Source organism: Oryzias melastigma, linkage group LG9 (genome assembly GCF_002922805.2).
Source record: "Oryzias melastigma strain HK-1 linkage group LG9, ASM292280v2, whole genome shotgun sequence".
In the NCBI taxonomy this organism is placed as follows: Eukaryota; Metazoa; Chordata; class Actinopteri; order Beloniformes; family Adrianichthyidae; genus Oryzias; species Oryzias melastigma.
Window position 1 is genome coordinate 15,061,067 of NC_050520.1, and position 25,599 is coordinate 15,086,665.

At 37.7% G+C, this 25,599-nt stretch overlaps 1 protein-coding gene across 3 annotated transcripts in view; it reads left to right on the top strand.

The window, feature by feature from the left end:
- ntrk2a (neurotrophic tyrosine kinase, receptor, type 2a) overlaps nt 1-25,599 on the top strand; it is an 80,671-nt gene that overhangs the window by 48,957 nt on the left and 6,115 nt on the right. For 2 of the 3 annotated variants that reach the window (XM_024274884.2, XM_024274886.2), the window contains exons 14-19: nt 2,831-3,019; nt 8,577-8,707; nt 12,610-12,782; nt 12,879-13,034; nt 13,184-13,274; nt 25,348-25,506. In XM_024274884.2, the coding sequence (XP_024130652.1) occupies nt 2,831-3,019; nt 8,577-8,707; nt 12,610-12,782; nt 12,879-13,034; nt 13,184-13,274; nt 25,348-25,506 (899 nt within the window). The remainder of the gene's footprint in view (nt 1-2,830; nt 3,020-8,576; nt 8,708-12,609; nt 12,783-12,878; nt 13,035-13,183; nt 13,275-25,347; nt 25,507-25,599) is intronic. The other variant, XM_024274885.2, reaches the window with a different exon arrangement.

A 25,599-nucleotide genomic window follows, 5' to 3' on the forward strand; every position in this document is an offset into this window, starting at 1 on the left:
TTATTTAACACCCAGAAAGGAATCTTTTCACACTTTTAGAGAATTCTAGTAGAAAAAAAAAAGAGTTAAGTCTTACCTTTACCTTTGGGAGTAAAATGGTGTTTTATGTTTTCAGGGCTGTGTATTGTCTTCACTAAAGCATTTAGAGTCGTGCCCCATCTTGCCTCTAGTGTTGTTTATCTGCACACAAGGTTAAAGAGCTGATGAAAGACCAAATCTGGACGGTGGCCTCCAATTATGCTCCCTAAAAGCTTAGGGAAACACATGGCTGCCTACTCATGCGCCTGTTTCAGGGAAGAGGCACAAATAAGATGACTTTACAAAGCAAGAGGAATGAAGTAGAACATCACTCACCAGCTTTTATTGCAGCACTTGAGGGACAGCAATTGAAAGGCAGTAGTCTGCAAATCTCTGGCTAAGTGATTAAGATCATTTTCACACATTGCTGGTTTTCATTAAGACATTTTATGTTTCCATTGGGTTTCTTTTCAATCATCTGCTGGGAGTGTGGACAGATCTGTGTGTGGTTGCTAGTAAAACATGAGGAAACAAAGGGAGTGACAGTGGTGTGGGAATCCCAATGCAGCATCCGTTTGTAATCTGGAATCGTAGAAGTGGAAACACATTTCACACATTTGGCTAAAACTTTGTGGCCTCTTTCAGACAAGCCTCGCCAGTTCCAAAATGAGTGGCTCCCCATTGTATTCATCCCAAACTTGGTGGGCGTGGGACTCACTTGGGTGTTCCTGTTATCATAATTTTTTCATATTCGGTTAAGAATGAAAAACTCAGTTGTTCAGGAGGCTTCAAAAGAACATGGGGGTATAAGCAGTGGCATGGCATTCCTCACAAATGAGGCAGTTTCCAGTGTGTCAAACACAAAAGATTATCTCTGTCAGCACCTTGGTAGCTCCTCATGACCTGGAGTCTGGACAGATGGATTTTTGTGTTGGTTCCACCTTTTCCACAGCACTGATGTTGTGTGGCTGAGCGTTAAGTTCACTACCAAGTTCACCTCCAGAGAGAGTTAAAGCGAAATGTACTGTTTCAGCATTCATACAATATGACCATCAGGATGTTGCAATGAATGGCTTATCTGTGGGTAATAAAACAGAGCTGATTTGCTTTGTTTTGGCTCACATTCCGTACTTGTAGGAAGTCTGAAGATTTCAAGTTGCCAAACTATTTCACTATTGTTAGTGTTTGAACTATTGGCCAATAAGACAATAAAGACCCACTCAAATCAAAATTACATTTTTAACATGTTCTGGTAGCATTTTTCTCATGATGGAGGACATATAAAGAAAATTAAGATTAAAACTGCAGTTCTGAAAATGTATTTTTTTCAAACTGAATTAGGAACAGATAGAAAAAAATATATATTTTTTCATTTTTTGACAATAATTTGTTTTAATCCCATGGGTGGAGCTAGAACATTTTACTTTGGGGGCAGAAGGGGGGGGGGGGCAAAGAACATTGGAAGGGTAGCAAATGAAAACAGCAGCCCATTACAAATGAAATGATCCAAAATATGTTTTTCCAAACAGTTTTAATATTTTTATTGTCATTAAAATGAAAACAGCAGTTTTTTTTGCTGAGGTGCTATTACAGGGAACCATAGATGAAAAATAGCCTTTTAGTTAATTTTGGCTTTTTTTAAACCACGTGTTTTCATCTTGTTTAACCATGTGGTTTCCTTTTAAATTGCATTGTCCCCTTTTAAATAAATAAATCCGAAAAAAAAACAAAGTACAAATGTAAAGCTGTGGCAACAAAGGATGAATTCTTGAAAGATCTTCAAATCTTGAAAGATTTCAGTTTAAAATAACCTTTTGTTATTTTTGCAAAGCTTAAGCAAGCTTGTATTGATGATATTTAATAATAATGAGACTAATATTGGCCTATCAGCTGCTCCCTCCCCCTCTAGCTCCACCCCTAATTGGATTCTTGGGCCAAAAACATTTATCTTACATAAAACTTATGTCACCAACTTATGTATTTTGGAACAAAATTCAACTAGATAAAATAGCAGGATGCTAGCAACTACAAATAAAACTAGTCAAGAAGCATTTTTTTTCTTTTTCTAAGCCCTCTCATACCTTTACACAGCCTAACCCGAGCACCCAGAAGAAAAGGAGGCTCTAAATACCAGAGTGTTGAAATATTTTATTACGCCTTTAGCAAAAACATAAATCATTGTACTGGCGATAAGATTTAACTCCTGTGAGGAACCTACTCACTCTTAGTGCCAGCCAACACATCAAACACCCTTAACAGAACAAAACAACAAACCATTACCACCCACAATGCACCCTACTCACCACTAGTCCCACTGTGGGAAGGGTCATTACAATATCTTGTTTTATTTGAAAATGTTTCCAAACCATTTATTGTTTTACTTTTAATGAGCCATATTGTGTCAAGTCTTAAATGCCCTTAAAATTTGGAAGCATATGAGCATATAGAGTGTTATGATATCAATAAGGAAGCTTCCTTGGTTCTCTAAGCAGTGAGTGATTGCATCACATTCCTTTATTGGTGTCACAGCAGCAGGTGAAGACCTGAGGCCTTGAAACAAAGCGTGGAGTGATATTTTCACTCCAAGTCTTGCAGGTTAATACGGATCCAACTGTTTATTCTTCTGATTGGTCCGGAAACGGATAAAGTTGCAAAGTAAACGTCTATGAGTGCAAAACTACAGAAAAGGTTTGTTAGGAGTCCTTAAGAGTAGGTTTAAAAAGAAATAAATAAAAACTACTCTAAAAGTGAAATAATTTCCCGCTCTAGACAAAAATGTTTGAATTATCTCTCTCATCTTTGTGCCACACAGGTCCATCTTCAGTGATCAGTAATGATGACGACTCTGCCTCTCCGCTGCATCACGTCTCCAACGGTAGCAACACCCCCTCATCCTCAGAGATGGGCCCTGACGCAGTCATCATCGGAATGACCAAGATCCCCGTCATAGAGAACCCTCAGTACTTCAGGAGCACCAACAGTCTGCTCAAGACCGACACATGTAAGCCAAAAAGACACACACTGTAATGACAAAGACGTCTGAGCTTTAGGTGTTTATTTTGAAGGCAAAAGTTGGTCTGTTTTCCTTTAAATTTCTCCCTCGTGACACTTTGCTACACAAGACAAAACACAAAAGGACCTGAAAGACCAATTTTCTTTCTAATCACACAAACTAGTGTACACACACTCACTCAGCTAAAACTGAGGAAGACAAAAGATAAAAAAGGGAGTGCAGAGAAGAGATAGCAAGTGCACATCAACGCAGAAGGATATTGACCTGCTCCATCAACATGACATTATGATTATTGGCAAGTAATAAAGCCCCTCCAGGCTTTGGCCTTGTGTCACAGTGAATTGTGGAACAGTGCATGTGTGTGTATCTGTGAGTGCTCGCTTTAAGAGGTATACTAATGGGGGACTGGAGGTTGACCTCGTCAGTCCTGTGATATAACTGAAAGAATGACCAGGATTTACAGCCTAAAGACGAGAATGAAAGCACCAAGGATCAATGAAAGTCAATAACACAATGCGGTGTCTGCGCATGTGCCTGCAGGTCATTACAATAGTACGGTCATTACAATGATTACTCTGTGTGCGTCTTTGAGTGAGACAGGCACCATAAATACTCAAGCTATCTGACCAATTATTTGGCACTCTTCCCTTTTGAGACCAGCACAATGGCCTTTGATGTGGACAGTTTGGCAAAGTGGCATTAGGCTGCTTTTTTCCAATCACGTCTTTAACCAGCTTGTCTCTTTAGTAGTGGGAAAAACTTGGCATCTGAAATGATTACACAGGCTCTTCCTGGCACCAATAAAGTAGCAATTACTGTGCAGAGATGATATATCCACGTGCAATCATGGGAAATGTTAGCTCTGCTGTACAGCATCCGAGCTTTCTTCTGAAGTGAAAACCTCATTAACAGTAATCACATCAGAGGAGGCAGGATTTTTGGAAAGCCTCGCTCATGCATTATTAAGTGGTTAGAGTGAAATACGTGGATTTGTAAAGGTGGTTAACAGTTGTGGTTATGAATCTCAAGTTCCTTAACATTAATGTTACCAGATAATACTGGATATGGAGCATTTTTAAAGACAAGTACTATACAGCTTGATGTGGAACTGACAGATATTTTCAGAATTAATGTATATTTTTGGACCCAAACACAATCCGCTAACCATTTGAATTTAAAACCCATTATTAGTTTATTATCAATGAAATTTGAGAAAAATTATATCTTTTGAGAGTGCAGTGCCAATCATTTTATCCAACAAAAAGTGCCCACCCAAACTTGGTGGGCGTGGGACTCACTTGGGTGTTCCTGTTATCACAATTTTTCCATATTCGGTTAAGAATGAAAAACTCAGTTGTTCAGGAGGCTTTAAAAGAACATGGGGGTATAAACAGTGGCATGGCATTCCTCACAAATGAGGCAGTTTCCAGTGTGTCAAACACAAAAGATTATCTCTGTCAGCAGAGACAAAAAGTGGCTCCTTATATGGGTCCAACCCACAACATCTGCATCTTCTTTCATCCAAATAAAATGGGCCAATGAAATTAATCTGCACTGTTTGCTCCGAATCAAGGATATCTTTTAATAGTTAGCTATTTTGTTTAATTTAAATAGCAAAAACGGAATATTAAGAAAGTCTAAAAACCTCTGTTTCAAGAGGAAATGTCTTATTTTTCTTTCTTACAAGGAAAATAATCTTATCAAGAATGTTTTTCATCAACAAAATAATTTATGTTAAAGAAAACACGTCCTAGTGACTACATTTTTTTAGATTCTTGTATTGTTTTTTGCTTATTGAGATTTTTTTAACAGCTTTAGGGATTTTTAACTTATTTCTAGGGGTGGTTTTCTTGTAGTAAAAGAGTTCAAACCAGTGGAATATGAAGAATAAATAAATGTATTCCTTTTCAAATGAATAAAAGGTTTGAAATGTATAACCTTTTCCACCAACCTATATATTTTAGTGTTTATTATGTTTTTGAAGGAGTTATTGTCCACTTTACGGGTGGAGTTCAATGTATTAGGTGGATATACTAATAAATAAAAAGCAAATCCTAATTTTCTAGATAAAAGTAATGTTACCTGCTAAATCTCTGAGTTTTAGATCCACAACATGACTTGTTTAAAAAACTAAGAAACACGTTTAAAGTCTTCACTACTTTGAAGGTCACAGAGAGGTTTAGATGGATGAACAGCTGAAGACAGATGCAGAAGTTCAAGAATCACGACATTAATTGCTGTGTTTATTTATTGCTGATAAAGTAGGAAGCTGAGGGTGTTAAGATGGGGCACCACGGAGAGACTGTGATGCCAAATTAAAGGGAAAGGAGGTGAGATGAGGTGGTTGATGTGAAATATTGTTCCTCTTACCCTCAATAATGTAAAGTCTGTCACGCAAAAAACGATGAGAAAATATTAATGACTGAAGGAATTGGACCTAAGAGTCTTCTTTACAGGGTGTTGATTAAACTCTGGGGTTTACAGGCTGACAGAGACAGTTGAGATGAATGAGTGATGAAGCACAGAGATGGGTGAGAATGTCATAGAGGGATGATAGGAGTGATAAATAAGCATTCAAAGACAAAATATATATATATAAAGTAAAATACGAATAGATATCAAATACTAAATCTTAGAATAGATTTAGTTGGCCATGAGCTGCTTCAAAGCAAACAGATTTTGAATAAAGATGCAGAAACTTTATAAAGCGCACACATGGACACCACAATGTATGGGCCAAAAATAGTAATCACTAAAAGGATAATTACTTTGAAAGATTGTCTTCAATCATGCATCATTCTCTCTTATTTATATGTTGAGAAATCTTGCAATACAGCATGACACATTGAACAAAAAAAAAACACAAATCACGTGGGAACCAACAAATCTTCTTGCCAAAAGAAGGAAAAACAAAACAAAGGAATAGAGGAAGCGTTGCTCTGCACATATCAATTTACTTGCTATTTGAGGGTGTTAATTAAGGACAAGTGGTGCAAAGCTTTTCATGGATGAATACTTACACAACTGCAGTAGGAAATGGTGTGGTGAGGTAATTTGCTGTATAAATGGTGAGCAGCAGTCTAGAGGGAACGCGGGTTTAATGTGTTGTGTTGTTGCATTGGGAGTTGCTGGAGATCTGCAGCCCTCTGTTGCTCTGTTTCAGGCTTTTTCTAGTCACTTTTTATGACAACTTATATTTTAAATTGAAATTACATAAAATATATTGGTGAGTTGTTGTATACTAGTATGGAGGTGATTCTCAGAGTGACAGTTCTGTCAAAGTATGCCAGATTTAGGGAAACATTATTCAAAATATTTATCTAAGCTTCCATGTTTTGCTAACTAATAGATTTACTCTCATTTTTTCTTAATTAAAGGATGCATCATACCACAATTTAACAGGTTTAAGGCAACAAAATGAGAACTTTCCATAATCTAAACATTTGTTTTTCTCCATGATTAATAAGGAAAGACAAAAAAATCAGAGTTTAATTATTTGCCCTGTTGAAACTTTTTTTTTACATTTTATTCTCAAAATATAGCATAAATGTTGCATGACTTTTTACATTTCTCACATGAATGCATTGAGAAATGAAAAATAAAATGTGGAAATGTTCAATCCTGTTTGATGCACAAGGTGGTTAGAAATTGTTGCCTCTAGGTTTTGCTCATTTTACTTCGCTCCACACAACAGCGATTTTGTGGTTTCATTAAATTGTAATTAAAATCATGTAGATTTACTAGAGGCATTTTGTCAAAAGCTTTTGTACATGGAGAAAAAAATGTTTTCTTTTGCTTCTTATTTGTGTAAGCTGACATTTAGAGTAATTACAAGAAAACATGAATTCACTTGTTTTACTGAATGAAAGAATTGAAGCCAAAAAATAATACAATTTTAATCCAGTTTATGTTTGTTTGGTTGTTAATTTCACAACCTTAACTTTAAATTTCCTCAATTTGTGCTTAAGGCATCCATGACTGACTGCACAAGTGCAAGACATCCATTATTCAAACAAAACATCATTGTTGTTTCTGGGAATCCATCTCTAGCACCTCCTACCTGATAATGTAACACAGTCCAGCCGCTACATGCTTTTGTGATGTATGTTTTTGCAAAATCCCAACAGGCATTTATAGTCTCTGAAATCCCCAAATCTGTCAGCCCATCTGAAAAATTACAAGTTCTTTTAATGATAAAAGTGAGCCCATCTGTGTGCATCTGCTTTTTCTTTCTTTGGGTTTCTCATTCTGTCTGAACATTATGGGGTTAGTCTGCCTGAAAAGAAAATGCAACTTTATCTAGAAGCTCATGGGCTTCAAGGTGAATGAAGATTTTGAGTGGATGACATGTTTAAGTAGCTTTTTTAATGCTTTTCTTTTGTGCCAGATCACAAATGTACCTTTTGTCTTGGTTTAAAGTCATTTCAAATAGCAGGCATTGTACATCTGGCTCCAAATAAAGGGTAGAAGCTTAGTCAGGGTTAAAGCAAGGACACGATGAAGCTAATCTTTCTGTAGAAGAAAGCCTTTTGTCATTAACATGGGGAGAAAGACACATTTTGTTGAAATCGGCTGCCTTGGAGTCACATTACTTAGCAACAGAAATCATGGTTGTCGACTCTGATCCAACCGTGCAGACAGCAGGAAGAGATGACACACATTCATCTAACAAAGACATGCTTTTTACAGTAAAAGCTAGATGAAAAAGGGTTTTTTTTTAATATAAAGAGGTTTCCTATAACAAAAAAATGAAAACAAGAGGAAAGGAAGAGAACATTTAAAAGGGCATAGAAAACAACTTCAATTTGTTATCTGTAGACAGGGAATGAAAAAACACACTTTAGATGCATAATGCTGCTCTTGTCCTTCACGCCTAATTGAGGACCGGTAAGAGAGGACCAGCCATATATTACACAACCACCGTATCTTTTAATAAACGTGTAATTCACAGAAATAATACAGTCTAAAAAAAGGCTGATAACTGCACTTTAGGGGTTTATGAATATATTTTCTCTTGTGAAGGACATTTAGGGAACCAAGACTGTGATTAAGTGCAGCACTCTTTCAGGGTTTATGTAGTCTTTTTGGTATTTTTATGAATAAAATTAGAAAAAACATAACTAAGGTTATATATTGCAAAATATTCAAAAAAGGTTCTAATATTTTAATGTGTCCTGGCAGCATTAATTGTTATCTCCTGATGTCTTAGCAAGAGACAACCCTTTTTTTCTGTACTTTATTTTTTTTTCTGGTGTATAAACTTCTTGATCTTGTTATTTAAACTATACAGCAATTCCTGTTTGATTTCTTAATCTAAACTGTGTTTATTTTTCAATGTAAAATGTGCATACATGGCAAAAAAACAAAAAAACAAACATTGAATCTTGAACCCTTTATGCAGCACTGTAGTGAATAAAGACATTTCTGTTTATGTTTTTATATTTGGAAATCAATTATGAAAAAATCTTTGTAGAAAACAGATTTTATGATTGCATCAAGCAAACCTCTAACTTTTAAAACACTTCCTCTTTCTCTCCTTGATCAGTCGTGCAGCACATCAAGAGACACAACATCGTGCTGAAGAGAGAGCTGGGAGAAGGAGCATTTGGAAAAGTCTTTTTGGCTGAATGTTACAACCTTTCACCTGACCAGGAGAAGATACTTGTGGCCGTCAAGGTAATCAAAATGTCTGCTTTTTATGTCCAAAAGGTTATTTTAAAGAAGAAAAGTTAATGGGGTGATTCGTGTTGTTTCAAGTCTATGTAATCACACATGGCAAAACTTTAAACACACATTATTTTTTTATTTATTTTTTTATTTTTTTTATTTAAAGCACTGAAATTGATCAATAAATTATTGCCTTTGTGCATAGTATGCGCATTCTTGAATACGTATTATACCGCATACTGGCTGCATGGACGCACATTGCCGAGGTCATTGTAACAGATTTGGAATCAAGAAGTTTTCAGCGTTGAATGGGAACCGAAAGCTTGGCTAATGTTTCATATTCCAAACTGTACTTTCACACATGAATATATGCTTACACTTTTTGTCACTACTTTATATCTGAATACTTCTGGTAATTTAAGTAGAGTAAATGGAACAAACAAAACTTTTACAGTAACATATTTTTCTCAGAAAAAGTAAACTGCATCCACTGCTGCCTTCTCAATCTACCCATCCTTTGCTGTCAAAGCTCAACTCCATAGCATTTTTGACACAGAATTAAACAAGACACTTCATCCAAGCAGACTATCAAATATAAATTTTAGCAAATAGCTGCAAAGATCTATGCTAATTTCTCCAGCAACCCCCCCATTTCCACTCGTTAGAGCATACACAGCTCACTTTTCTGGGACATTAGGTTATCTTACTATAATAACTTGTTCTTGATCAGACCTTGGTTATGAGAGAAACTTGAAGATTTGTAAGAAATGCAAAGATATTTTAAGTTTTCTAACTGGCTTCTTGGCATTGAGACTATTTTGTCCACATGTAATACAGGAAGGTATTTATTCATTTATTCATTCATTCATTCATTCAATCTTCGTCTAAACCAGCTTAGTCCTTGTAGGGTCACTAAGATGCTGGAGCCTATCCCAGCTAGTGTAGGGAGAAGGACCCTGGACAGTTCTCCAATCTATGGCAGAGCGGCATAAAAAAAAAAAAAAAATTAGTAAAGCTGTTTTTTTCAAATCTTTAACTTTTTGTAAGCAATTACTTTTTATAAACAGACAAAATCTTGGATTTTTTTTGTTTTGTTAATAAATTGTTTTTGTTTGTTTTTTGTTAATAAAAAATATTCACATTCTTCATTTATTTATGGAAGTGTTTTTTCTACTTTTTTTCTAAATCAAAAACTGATACCAGAAAACACTTTCCTGTAAGTGTTCTAGTTCTTAAACATTTGTTTTATTGTTAGTGTGCCATTATTGAAATAATATCCTAACATGGCACTAGTGCTCTGTTCTATTCAATCTCTTTCACCTCCGTTTCCTTTGCTATGATTAGAAAGTCGTTCCATTTAGTGGTTTCTCTGCGAGAAGAAAGGTGGGATTACATTCAAAAACCGCTGACTTCCGGGATCAAATTGAATGGCTTCCTAGGGAGCATCCTCCTGTCGCATCTATCTGCACATCAGTCTCCCCATCCTGGCTGCTACTCTCTGCTGGTCTGCAGTGAAACTGGAGCTGAATGGCAAAGAACTGCTCATTAACAATACATGACCTGTAACAAACCCCCTACAGTTTTGCTCTCCTTTGCCCCCACCTCCTCTACCTTTCACACCTCCAGCTCCCACCTGCAGTATTTTCTTTCTGTCTCTTGTCTGACTCATCATTCTGGCTCAGCTCCATCTTCTAAATCCTCCTCCTTCTTTTCTCTTTTTGGACTTCCTGTTTGGATTTCCTTCCAGCTCAGCACCAAACCACCTGCTGATGCACACTGCCAGCTAAGATTCTCTTTCATTTGTTCATTCTTTCTTTTTAAATGTTAATCCAAAAATTAGGAATAACTTTTTTCCAGCTGACAGGAATTTCAAATTAAAATGTGACATTTTTTTCTTCAAGTTGCCCCTGTGCGTTGCTGCTCGTCAAATTCTGTAAATTGTGTTGCAGTTGTGCGACTAGAAATTGCAGTTCCTTTCTTTGTTTCCGTTTACTCACACATCAGCAGCAGAACTGTCATTCAAGGCACTAACTGGTGTATCAGTATCCAGCCTGCTTCATTACCCGAACCACATATTTAATGATTCTACACTGTACTTACATAGCACTCTGTCATGCATGCAACATTACTGGAACTTGTTCCTCATTGTGTACCATTACAACACTCTGCACTCACCATGAGAGCTTAATGACCTTTGCTCGAGAGTCGACTATCAATCACCCAGTCATCCATTACACAGAAAACCAGTTTTTGCTGTTACTGTATATTAAACAATGATGTGCAATCGATCAAATGCACACACTACCGTGTATGCATATACATAAAAATATGCATATCCACATAAAAACAGCATATTTACATATATGTGTCGCATCAATCATAAACATCGGGCACTTTAAATAATGTTCGCTCTGTAAACGAGTCACTGCAATTCAGATCTAGAGGTTATTGATTGCTTTTTATTTGTACAAGGACCTGAATGTGCTCAGGCTGGATGACTAACTGTGTAATAATATGGCTTTTGGCCTGGGAATTAAAGCAGCTTTGAGTTCAATGAGCCAGTCCTTCATAGTTCTGCCTTACAGGAGAGTCTGCATGATCAATCCTGTGTTCATCATTTAGACGCTTGGCTCAGCACCCTGAGTCAGATGTGTTTCTGTGGTTATCAGATGCAGTTTTATGATGAAACCCACAAATGAAAGCGTTTGTTTTCACAAGTTTGTTGACTCAATCAACCCTTATTTGTGCGTCTTAATCATAAGAATCCTTATAAAAAATGTGTAAATGGTGTTGATTCATTCTATGGCATGTTGGTTTAATTCAAAGATATTATTCAAGTTAGTTACTAAAAGAAATCAACACTGGAGGAGGAGAATTTGAACTAGTTTGTGTTTAAAGTGCGACACTTAATACAAATGTTCTTAATAGCGCTGGCTTTTTAGATAATGGTGAGATATTCTATACAGCTTATCTTTATAAACGAATACAGTTTTCAGTAATTCCTGTCATCATATCAATCACAAAAGAAAAAAAAATCTGTGTAATCGTTTGAAATGAGCCAGAAAGGTCAAACAAGCTGAAGAAAAGGATTTCTCAGCCAAAGATGCTTAAGATCACATTTCAAACTGAGTATCGAAAGCCTCCATTCTGCTGCAGTCCTCCACACATCATCTTCTAACAGTATCACATTTCAGTCTGTAATGTACATGACCAAGAACTTTTACATTACTGGCTGTGTGTGGTGGATGAAGCATTCAGTCTCATTTTCAGGCTTCTCAGCATTCTTAAAGACCCCAGATTATTTGTTTCTTCCTGAGACGTTTTCTTAAGATTCCTTGCTGTGCGAAGCGGTATTTTGCAATCCGAGCTTCTGCTTTGTGTCAGTGATAAACATACACACATATAAGGTTAGACATTCCTGTATATCCGTGTCACATGCTTTAGGAAAACAATAAAATATTCATGTAGGACAAAAGGAATGTTCTATATTTTCTTCTGTGGACGTGAGAATAATTCAGATCCTGTATCAATTTCATTTCCTGCAACTCTGTCTGTTTTTGTATGCATACACTGCTTTCCTGTCTCCTCTGTGGGTACTTATGTCACACAATCTCCCTGACAAAGTTCCTGATTCAGAAAAGGGGAGTCAAAAAATTAATTAAAAAAATAATCAGTGCATCGCTTCAGAGTTTCTTGCATTGATATAAAACATGACAGTGTGTGTTGCGCTGACCAGCCTTTATAGGGCAAGAAATTATTTTAACAGTGGCCATCAACCAAACAAATTAAATGAGGCTGGATCCACTTTGAAAATGACTAATGTGCAATCTTGCATGCCGCATAATATGGGAGTGTTTCATTTGTCACTTTATTAAAATGTCATGTGTGTGTGCGTGTGTTTATGTTTGCAGACACTCAAAGAGGCCAGTGAAAATGCAAGGAAGGATTTTCACCGAGAAGCAGAGCTGCTGACCAACCTGCAGCATGAACACATCGTCACCTTTTACGGAGTCTGCGTGGAAAGCGACCCCCTCATCATGGTGTTTGAGTACATGAAACACGGAGACCTAAACAAGTTCCTCAGGCAGGTTTTGGTACTAAATAAGTTATTCATGTTTGTATTTAAGTTTAAAACATTTGGCGGAATTCAAATGGGAAACATCCACCTGGTTACCAACAGGGCTCACGGTCCAGATGCAGTTCTGATGGCAGAAGGCCAGACCACAAGACCAGTAGAGCTGACCCAGTCTCAGATGCTGCACATCGCTCAGCAGATTGCTTCTGGAATGGTCTACCTAGCATCACAGCACTTTGTCCACCGTGACTTGGCCACAAGGTGTGTTACCTACTCTATTGTCATGCAGTATTAATAACTTATTGTCAAGTTTGTTTTTATCATAATATATCTGTATGTTTCACATAAGCTAAACAACTAAAAAATTGAATTAAATCTGATCTTAAATGTATCCTTTTTTTGTCTAAAAGGAACTGCCTGGTGGGCGAGAACCTGCTGGTAAAAATTGGAGACTTTGGGATGTCCAGAGATGTGTACAGCACTGACTACTACAGGGTATGTGTATGTGTCCATATTGTTACTCATCCTCCCTCCTGCATGAGTTCCTCGCGGACTATTCACTGTAATGCACTGCATGTTGTGGTGGGTTAAGTAGTCTGACGTTGCCATAGTGACCTTTAACTGTGACATTCATTGTGATTGAAAATATTGTAAGACCGTGTCTTAAACTAGTCTGTTCGGAGAGAGAAAAACACACATTTTAACAACTGTTTTTTTTTCTTAAAACTGCTTCATTTTATGACTAAAATAATGCACTAGGTGTAATTTTTCAAACAAATATTCCTGTCCAGACAAAAGTGAACTTTTTTATCAGCTGAACAGGAATAAAATACAATTTTCACCACAAATGAGACATGGCAATAACGACTGCAATTTCCGCAAGTCTTGTAGCATTTTTTAAAAATGAGATAAAAGGGGAGAATAACTGTTTTCTTGGAAGCCTCTTTTATTCTTTGAACACTATCAGACCTAAATCTATGAAATATGAAAGTTATACTAGCTATCAACTTTAGTTTTAAGAAAATATCTCTGTGGTTAAATAAAAATATTTGGACAAACACTCCCTAAAAATATTAGACTGATCTTTAATCATCTCACAGCCGCAGCTTTTTTAACATCTGCAATAAAAACAAAGGGCAAACATATCTGTGTATCAGTTTTCTGAGCAGTTACTGCAACAAAATATTATTTTCTATTTTTTTAATTACACATTTAAAACCTGTAGTCTGAAGAAGTTAAAAAAAGTACTCTTCACATACCCAATTAATTTAAGTCATAAAATTCATGTTTACAATTGTTGCTCCCATTGGTCTTATAATTATGACCATGCTGTTTTTAAGCCAAAATTATAAAACCTTTGTTTATAGGGGCATAGTTTCTGCAGAACAGTAGTAGTTAATTAGAAATTCACCTCTAAATTGTGGGCGAGACTGTTTGAACAGATTAAGCCCACCCCCATTTCCCTTTCTTGCTAGATTACAGATATGCAGAAATGCAGTTTTAATCCTATTTTTGTTTATATATTCCCTCCATCGTGAGTAAAAGGCCACAAGAAAATGTGAAAACACCAAAAACACAATTTTCAACAGAGTGCCTCTTAAATGCAGTTTGGTGGAGAATAAACTAGATTAGTGAAAAAAAAAATGTTAGTGCAGCTTTGTGTATGAGCAGCTTGATGGGGATACTTTACCTATCAAGATAAATCAGTCAGCTCACGTTAGACTGGGTGTTTTCTCAGTAGTGCCTCTTGTGCTGTACAGTTATCTGTCACTGTCTCAAAAGGCCAAATCCTAATAAATTGTGTTGACTGATAGATAGTGACTGTCCATCTTCCCAGCCCTCTCCCCCATGCACTGTGACATGCTGACATGACTGACAGTGACAAATACTTCAGAGGAGGAAGCAGAAGCAGGGAGGGAGGGACCAGCAGTCACTCAGTGGCAAGAAAAGAAACCTCTCTTTTGGATAAATAATGACTTTGTCGATGACATGCATAAAGATAATGCGCTGGAGCAACTGATGGATTTATCCCACACTAATAGGACAAGTCTTTCCTAATCACTGCTTGTAATTATTTGTAACTTTGTTAGAACATTTCATAACAGAAAGAAAAGAAAACAGAATACATGGAGACTGCCAAACACAGTCGAGAGGATTCATCCAGGAGTTGGCTTATTTGTGTTGGTAGTTTACAGTGATTTACAGATGTGGCTCTGAAGACAAGCTGTGTTAATAAAATACACAGAAAGATTCCCATGGCAACACCTTTAAGATTAATTTAGGACTAACAGATTATAAACGACAAATAAATGCACTGCAGAGATTAAGGTCTTCTTAAAGGCTTTTTTTTCTTGTACTGTTGCTGAGTGACGACATTGAACAACCTCTTCGCTCCTCCTCCTTCTTCCTTTCACCCGTCCTCAATAAAGCTAAGTGCTGAGGCTGTAGTTATGGCAACGAGGGAGAGCAGCGCTGGTGAGCCTCGCCGTTCAATCCAGTGTTTCTCAGGAAGAAAAGTAATAAGAGAACTTCTGTTTAGTATGCTGAAGCAGTATGGAAGAGAAAGAGAGGGGGAGAGAAAGACATGGAGGCAAGATGAAGGCAGAGAGATAAAAAAAGGGAAAAGGGAAGAGGGCAAGCAGAAGAGGCTAAGGAGGAGAGAAAAGAAGTGGAATGCCTTGCCAGTCAGGGAGAAAACAAGACACAAGTGAATATACAAAGCGAGAGAAAAGGCAATAACAGAGTTATCCTTCTCAAGCTGTGCCGAGGTGGAGGGCAGTGGGGGTGGAGGGGTTGTAGGGAAGTCATCCTACAGGACAACGGATGTAGGTTAAAACACACAGATGGATGTATGAGAGAGAATAAAAGGAAAATAAATATCAGAGGAAGAAAACAGCATCTCACAATGATTGCAATTTTTTAGCATCCAGTGGAGACTGAGGTGTGTGTCTGTGTGTGTTGTGTGTGCGTGGGAAGGTGTGGAGTGTGGGGATCCAGTCTCTTGCGTCAGACGCGAACAGAGATGACTCATAGGGGATCTAGAGCTCACCCCCCACCTTGCATGTGTGTGCTTGTAGAAATAGAAGCTTAGGACTGAAGGGGTTGCAGTGACGTCATTCAGCGCTGTTATACAATGAACCTGACAGACGTGATGCTTTGAATGAAACTCTGAGCCTCACAATGCAGACGTTTTTTAGTGTGTGGGTGGGTGGGTGGGTGTGGCTGAACTTGCTATTGGAGTTGTGTAGTTTCAATGGAGCAAAACAATCATTTGTAGATTAAAATGGGTGCAGTCAAAGAAAGCAAACACCTTTATTTTTCCACATTTTGTTCATTTAATAACCTCACTTAATTCTTCGTGGCATAGATTGAACAAGGTACTGGAAAGATTCTTCAGGGAGTTTGATCCACACTGATATGAAAGCATCACATGGTTGCAGCTCATTTGTCGGCTGCACATCCATGATGCCAATCTCCCAATCCATCTCAAAGGTGCTCCATTGGGTTGAGATGTGGTGACTGTGGAGGTCATTTGAGCCCAGTAAACTCATCATCATGCTCAAGAAACCATCTGAGATGATTCCAGCTTTATGACATGGTGCCTTATCCTGCTGGAAGTAACCATCAAAAGATGGCGCACTGTGGTCATAAAGGGATGGACATGGTCAGCAACAATATTCAGGCAGGCTGTGGTTGTAACCCGGATCAATTGGTAGTGAGGGGCACAAAGTGTGCCAAGGAAGTATCTCCCTCAATATTACACCACCAGCCTGAACCGTTGATACAAGCTGGTGTGGATCCATGCTTTCATGACAAATTCTGACCCTAAAATCTGAATGCCCCAACAGATGCAGAGACTCATCAGACTAGGCAATGTTTTTCTAATTTTCTGTTGTCCAATTTTGGTGAGTCTGTTTGAATTGTAGCCTCTGTTTCCTGTTCTTAGCTGACAGGGGTGGCACCCAGTGTGGTCTTCTGCCGCTGTAGTCCATCTGCCTTAAGATTGTACATATTGTACATTCAGATATGTTCTTCTGCAGACCTTGGTTGTAACCAGTAGTTATTTGAGTTACTGTTGTCTTTTTGCCAGCTGGAACCAGTCTGTCCGTTCTCCTCTGATTTTTGCCATCAACAAGGTATTTTCTCCCACAGAAATGTCACTAACTGGATATTTTCTCTTTTTGACCATTTTCTGTGAACCCTAGAAATGGTTGTGGGTGAAAATCCCAGTAGATCAGCAGTTTCTGAAATTCTCAAACCAGCCCATCTGGCACCAACAACAATATTCAAAGTCACTTCAATCACCTTTGCTCTGGCGCATCTTTTGAACAAAAATGCCATTTCTTCTCAACAGTTTGATTAATTACCAACAAACCTTTTCTTTTCTGCTTCATGTTCTCTTATCCAACAACACTGCTTCATCACCTTTTTAAAAAGTAAATCTTTATTGGAGAGATCATATTAATGTGTACTTTGCTGAAGGGTCCTAAGCAAACTTTCCATGAGTTTTGCACCAGAGATTTGAATAAAATAAGACATGTTCTACTTCTTGGAAGACTAAGTAGAAGACTTGAAATGGATTTCTTAGCATTTCTGAAAATCTCACTTTCTTTTTAGGATTGGGAAGTCTTGCCCAGATGAGACAAAGAGGAGGACTGTGACCTAAGTTCACGCAATCTAGAAGGCCACCAAGATGAAAAGTCCAGAAGTCAGCTTAGATTTGAACTTTTTATCACTTTCCTTTCTTGTTGCAGTGGCAGATATATAGTTGTTTCATGTCCAGTGAGACAGTTAAACATGGTTTTAACTTTCCTTCTTACAATAATGATTCTAAATACTCTCTAAGTTCAGATAGTGTTGTAATTTATTGGTGTTACTGCTGGGAAAATGTCATCCTAATTATTCTGGTGTGAGCAGTGACCATGCTTTGACATATAGGTGAAGCTGGAGATAACTGAAACCTTTTCATAGATGGTAATACAAGCTTTAGAAGTCTAGTAGTTGCTCAGCAGTGGATTTTATTATTATTATTATTATTTTGAAGGAACACAAAACACAATTTAGAAAGGCTTAAACTGTATCTATAAAAACATTAGGAAGTGTGCTTATGTGTTAAAGTAAAAGTAAAAACTTCTGGTTTCATTGAAATCTCTTTTTCCCCAATTTTGGCACTATACTTTTCAGCGATGACATCTCAGAACCTGTGTCTTCCATAAGGGGCAGCTGTGGTGCAGATGTAGAGCGGTGGACCTTTTAATTGGGATTCTCGCCTTGCCTGGCCTTAGGCTTTGTTCCAGTGTCCTGGGCAAGATACTGAACCCCGCATTGCTCCTGGTGGTTATAGCTTGGCTCCAGTATTTGGCAGTGGAGCTGCCATCAGTGTGTGAATGTATCTACGAATGTATCTTCATATCAATGTAGCCTCGTTTATTCTGAGCAGTCCAGTCGGGTACGGTCCAGTTAATTCTGGCGAGCGTTTCCGCTCAGTTAAGCCCCGCTTCCACGGTTTGTTTTCACGGCGCATGCGTGATGTAGACCAGTAACGTGCTGCTAGCTCACCCTGTATCACACCGTCTCCAAGGATGGCAAGGAACGTTTGCAGTTGTTTACAGGCATTTTCAAGATAGCCTTTGTGCTATCCGAGGTATGTTCATGTTAGGAGTTGGGTCATCTGGAACCCACTAAATAAATCCACTTTTTTCTCAATGATTTTTGATTTTCACTGGTGTCAATGGCAGACACAAAATCCTGTCCACCTTTGTCATGGAACGGATAATACGTCAATGTAAGGGTTGGGTCATCTGGACCCCACAAGATAGCTCAAGGGATTGACTCATGACCAAAAGAGTAACCGCAGAAAACCAAATGTTTACAAATATAGGAAGCGTTAGCTTAAATGACCTCTATATTGGTGCTTTCTAATGACGTCATCACTTTCTGCCAGTCATGGGGTGGCTACAGTGGCTCCACCCAAACCATTACCATTCCACTTTTTAATAGTTGACGGATGGAGGCCCCCCAAGAGGTATTGGCTGGTACTGTTTAATGGGTCGATTTTACAACAGAAACGCTCAAAATACTGGAACAGACCGCTCACTAGCAACGAGGCTTATGTGTCCATGGGTGAATGGGATTAAGACTGTAAAGCACTATGGGACCTCTAAGAAGAGTATAAGGAGTATAAGAATTATAATTTGTAGCCAATGTGGCCTACTACCAACATAGAAGTTTAAGTCAATTTGTTATTGAAAAAGGAAATATACCTAATATCAGCAACTCTTTTCCTTATTGTTCAACGTTTTATGTTATGTCAATGTTTATTATAACTTACTAATTTATCAGGCTATCCCAAATGTACATTAAATCACAAGCTTTCTTTAAAGATTTACATCAACCACATATTTGCCTTTGTGATGTGGAAATATCCCTACAGCATAGCTACCGTCTCCATACTGTTACAGATATACATGGTTTTCCTGCATTCTCTTAAGTGGAACGTTGCCCAACAGGTTTTACAAGAATGAAGTATTTTTCAGTACTACAGCTCTGGAGCAGTTATAGAGGGGTGACCTGTGTCCTCTACTCAAAGCTGCCAAAGCTCCAACCTCCAAAGATGCTGAAAAGGTCTGATATCTTTCCTTTGCAGGAGCAGACAACTGCATTTTCTACAATAGTTTTTTTGTTACCATAGCAACACAGAGGTTGATCAAGGTGCAATTTTTTTGTGTAGCAGAGTGGGTGGGGTCAATGACATAAGACCATTTTACGTCACATTCCACGATGCTGCAACCAGTGCAGTTGCCGTGGATACCATAGCCTTTGGGAGGTCACAATGAAGAGCTCTCATCCTTCCTCTTCTTTATTTTCCAACATTTTATCAAGGCTCTCCTTTAACAAGGCTGTGCACTCGCTAAAGTAATTCATATTTATGAGATTGTGGTACAGGATCAGACATGCAGGCTGAGTGATGCAAAATAAAGCTGAAAGGAAGAGAAAAAAAGAGACAAATAACCCAAGACAGGAAAGAAAGAGCCCAAAGCTGCTTACAACATAAAGAAAACAGTGCATGAGCTGAGGATGGGGGAAAAAAAATGTCCTTGCCACCTCTTCACCAACAATAGGAATATTTACCCTAAATCCTTTTTTTTGACATACTCTTTGATGGATTTCCTTTCATGTTTGTGTTTTATTTGGCCCCACTGAGGCTTTTTTTTGAAGAGGCTGCCCTTCCCTGGTTCACTTATTTTCTCAGCAAAACCTATTCTGACACACACACAAAAAAACACACATATACCTCCACACACACAGTTAACAAGCAAAAAGATGGGTAGCTCAGCTGCTCAAGAGCCCACTATTAATATTTTAAACCATCAGGGGAAATGATCAGCCATGATGAATAAAACAAAAGACTAATGGATATAAGCAGGTCTGGATGCATCTTTGAACTGTCAGAAAGCTATCAATAGAGTAGAAAGGAATAACATTCTCATCTTAAGCAACAAAAGTCATTTTTCGCAGCAAACCTGTCAGAGCAGTCTGCCTGTTTTCCCTCTCAAGAATTAAGTCAATAGTTATTGATTAAAGTAAAATAAAAAAACAGCAAAGATTAAAAAAAAAAAAATTCTAACACAAAAATCCTAACAAGCCCTGTCATTTTTATTTTATTTTATATTTGAAAATTTAATCAATATGAAAATTTCACAACAACTATCTATGACTCCACTGTGTTCTGATTATCAAAATGTGTGTATTAAAAAAATTACATTTAAACAGGTTTTATTTGCAAAAATTGTTCAACCGCAATGCATTGTGGTCTATATTTGCTAATATATTGAGCATTAATGCACACTAATTTTTGCAAAGACTTCTAGGATTGTATATAGTGCACTATATAATGAGAATGGAATAAATTGAGACATAGCCTAAGTCTGCTTCAATTTCCCATCATCCATCTGCTACACTTTCCCCCAATTTCACAGCCCTTACAATCACCAATCTATCATTACCAGTGTAACAATAATGTCGAGCAGTATTGGAACTATCCAGCCGTACACTTCTGACCCAGATGCCAGCTCGGACAAGGGAAACAAATATATACATGGATCCTGCTCTCTGCAGGTGGACGCATTAGAATGGTGCTTAGCAGGTTTTATGACTGCTTTTTTTTTTCTTCCTTTTGTCTGCCCCTAATTCACCATGATTTTAATAAATAAATACTAAAAAATGCAGTTTTAATCTTAATTTTCTTTATTTTTTTCCCCTCATCATGAGAAAAATTATGCAAGAACATGTTAAAAACACAAAAACAACTTTCAACAGAGTGGGTCTGTAAAGAGAACTTTAAAAAGGTAAAAACATGAGAAATATGATCTCCTTCATTGGGAGCCATCCCTGCTGTGCTTTCAGATCAAATCAGCATAGAGAGCTGATTAGATTTTTCAAACTTTTAAAAGTACTAAAAAGTACAAGTGATAAAATGTATTTATTAAATATTCAATGCCTTTACTAGACTAATCTTGATTTTGACTTTTTTTCTCTCCTCCTTTATCTCCCCATAGGTTTTCTTGTTTTTGTCCTCAGAAGTTACACAATCACCACCTTTTGTTATAACATGTTAGGTTTGAATTTTACATTATTAGTAATTTGGTTTTAATCTCATGTTACAGCAAAATAAGTAGAATGTGGAAGTCCTTTGTGCTATGTATGTTAACGTTGGGAGTGGAGTCATCTGGACCCCACAAGACAGCGTGCTGAACTTTTTTTTTTCAATTATTTTTGATTGTCACTGGTGTCAGTAGCAGACATAAAATCCTGTCCACCTTCATTCCCAGCTGTCATGGGATGGATAACACGTCAATGGAAGGCTTGGGTTATCTGGACCCCATATTGGCACAAGGGTTACGCAAAGCACGCTGAACAAAACTGAGCACACTTGCTCTAAGAAAGCAGTTGAATCTACTTCCAGTTATAACTTTTTTTACTATTTGGAGGCCACAATGAATACATACTGAGCTGTCAACACTTTAGCAGCAAAAAAAAAAAATTGCCAGCACAATGCAATTAATACCTGCTGAGTCAGCAACCTGTAGTCTTTTGTGTTGTTGTGATTGTTAACGGTACTTTCAACATTTTTTGACTGGGGGACAATAAAAAAAAAAGGAAACAAGACTTATGTAGGCTCAGGAAAGAAATACTCTCAGAACAGAACATTAAAGGAAGTCTAGGACTGTCTGTTATCTGTGTTTGTTTGAATTTACCATAAAAGACACAGCATGAGCAGACAACAAAAGGCTGGATATAAAGAGTCAAACTGCAGAGATGCAGGCAGATATTTTTCCCCAGACATAAAAGTGAACTTGATGGCTATCTATGTGACTGCACACACTTTATGACTCCATTAAATAATCCACTGTCTAACACACAAACATGCAAAGTGTGAGTGTCAAGCCGTTAATAATGGGCATAAACCTCAGAGAATGGATCGTGCTATCCGTTTAGTTCAACCTTGTGCAGATTGTCTGGTAGATTTAAGTGCAGAAGAGAAATAAGAGAGTAGGTAAGAAGATCTCAACATGCAGAATTAGATAAATAACATTTTAGTAGTGTATTCATATTACCTTTACATTCACAATATTGTTCTTTTTACAAGGATTAATTAGTTGATGTTAATTTGTGGTGAGTTTGAAGCAAGCCAAACCTATGAAAGATAGTTATAACCACCAGTAAAGTGCCTGAACTGCCCTATTCCTCATTAAACCTTAACTATGGTTTAAAGTGGTTGTTAAGTCTTTGGCAGCATCCGTTCAAACGTGAAATCTTTTCATGAACTGTAGAACTTGAAGATTATGGTTCATGTTGGTGTGAAATATTAAAATCTGGTTGGTGGAGGTGTCATACTGTTCTGAGTGGGGATGGTTCCTGGGTGGGCAGCTCCACTGTTGGGACAGAATCTCAAGTGTATTTGGAACGCTCTGGCCACCCAGGCAGTCTACTCTTCAGCAGTGACATCTACCTGACGATGTCTGAAGAAGCTATTTGAATGAGTGGTAACATGACTCAAGAAAAATGATGAGTATGTTGCGCGTCAACGTACCTTGCAGTGCCTGTGCTGCTGCATAATTGTCCAGGCTTGATACTTGGGCTACTAGATAGTGGTTTCTGGGTTGATGTTTGGTTCCATAACCCCACCCCATCTGGTTTTACATGTAGACATGTAGCATCTTATGGTGGGAGAGCACTTGGACATCACTGCCAACAGATGTCCACTTTGAGCCCCACCCACACAATTTTACTTACATGATAGGGTTGGTGATGCTCTCTGGTGACCTCCTTGAGGTTGATGGAAAGGTTAATTCACTGCTCATGGGCAGTGGCAGGCCCTTTATCTTGGGCTTGAACTGGGCCTGTACTCTCTATGCTTCTGAGACCTCTTGGTTCTCTTCAGGAGGGACCCTTTGAGTTTGGAGGTGGTTGGTGTCAGGGGCTGGACGTACCTCTGTCTGCCTCTGTGCTGTTCTAGTTTCAATTAGGGCTGGGAATCACTGGGTACCTCACAATACGATGTGATACGCGAAACATGGCTCACGATGTCGATGATATCGAGATACTGTGATAAATGGTAAAATATATCTCCAATAACTCACATTTTATAGAAGAACACATATTTTCGAGGAAAATATATCCCCATATATTTATTAGCTTGAATGCAATCATAATAAACAACGTGTTTATTTTGTGCAACAAATAATCGACACTTTTTTTGCAAATCAGTAAACTACGTCTTCAGTGTTAACAATAGTAAATATGAACAGCAGTGCTACCACTACAAAGGATGATGAATATAATGTTTTACAACCTCTTCAAATGAAAATAATCGATATTTTGGCACACCTCTAGTTTCAATAATATCATTGTAGCAAATACACACCCACTTGCTGATAGTCATATGGATGCAGACAGATATGTTATTGTTTACCTTGTTTATGTGTACATGTGGATGTGAGTTAGTCTGTAATAAATATTGCATGTGTGTGTCGGCACATACATGTATATGAAGGTTAGTGCAGTTAAAGATGTTAATTTGTATTTGGGCGAATGTTTGAGTGTATCAATGTATGTTTTTGTGCACAAATATCCCAAATATTGACATATTTTCATCAATCCTCTCCCTTTATTCTTCCCGTCTCCTTCTTAAAGGGAATACAGATAACTCTAAAATAATAACCATTAAAACTAAAGTTCCCCAACACATACAGGCTGCTGAATAACTTTTATGTACTTCCTATAAAATGGGGAACAAGTGTAAGCTTTGTAGAAGTGGTTGAAAATCTTTAATGCCATACTTCATGTTCAAAGCCACTGATTCCTACTTTTTGCTTTTTTTTAAATATTGTCCAGACTTTTCTATCAGGGAGCAAGTCCTACCCTTTCCTCCCAGCCATGTTTAAAAAGCTAATCTGGGTGTATCAGACGGTAAAATCCTGTCCTGCTTCAGTTCTCGGAGATGAGGGCAGAGCATCACCCGAAAGTTTGATTTTCTTGTTTAACCACTGCATCAGTAGTTCTGCTTTGATAAAGATCAACCTTTGAAACACGACTGAGTTTGCTTTTTAGGCGTTTTTGTGCAGAATATTTTTAAATCACGTTAAAAAGTTTAATTTGTGAATAGAATAGCTCTTATGACGTTTTTCCCAAAATTAAAAAAAACATAAAATGTTGGTGACCAAATATATATGTTAACACTGATCAACATTAAAGGTAGAAACCTGGACTTTTAGTCACTTTTTTGGCAATTTTGATAACAAAATCATAAAAGAAAATATGTGAAGAACAGAACTGGACCAAACTGAAGTGACAGAACGATTTTATCCTCAATCTTTCTTCAAGTACAACATTTTAACTTCATTTAAATCCACAACACTCCCTTTACCAGAGAGTATCAATCAGTATTTATGGACAATAAAACTCAACTTATATTAAACATGACAGTTTTGCAGGCCCTGCTGGATGATTTCAGATTACATTGTGCTGAAATGACCAGTTTTTCTCTCCGAGTGTCAGTACTTTTCTGTGTGCATCCATCACTTCTACCCTGTAAGAATCATTACTGCTCACCATTTGATGGGAGATCTTTTGAAATGGCAGATGACAAACACAGCTGTTAACTTTTTATCCTGACTGTTAAAGCAAAAGCATTTTTAAAATTCTCAGATGAATGCCCACCTATTCTTTTATTTCTTTAGGAATTCCATCTAAAGTAAGGCTTTCTTAACAATTTATATCTCAGGACTATATACGGCCGACATAGAGATGATACATCCTGGTGCACCAAACCATCAAATGTCAATTACAGAAATGCCTCGGGCAGAAGTTATAAAGGAATAAAACCTGTCAGCTCCATTCCAAAATGTTTTAAGATTCAGTAGAGTGAAAGGAAAGTGAAAAGCTGCATGAGATGAAATGAATGAAGCTGCAGAGTGGAGGATAATAGAATTGAGACGATGCCTCACAACCAATATATTCTTTAATCCTTTTTGTATTCAGAGCTTAATGACATTCTGTGTGTTTTTGGAAGGTTGGAGGTCACACCATGCTGCCCATCCGCTGGATGCCTCCCGAAAGCATCATGTACAGGAAGTTCACAACGGAGAGTGACGTGTGGAGTCTAGGAGTCGTTCTTTGGGAAATCTTCACCTATGGAAAGCAGCCTTGGTACCAGCTCTCCAACAATGAGGTAAACGTCTTTTTCTGTTGTTAACAACAGTAAATGTCTACATCTGCACACAACACAAAATAGACCGCACCGTATAAAGGAACAGACTCATTG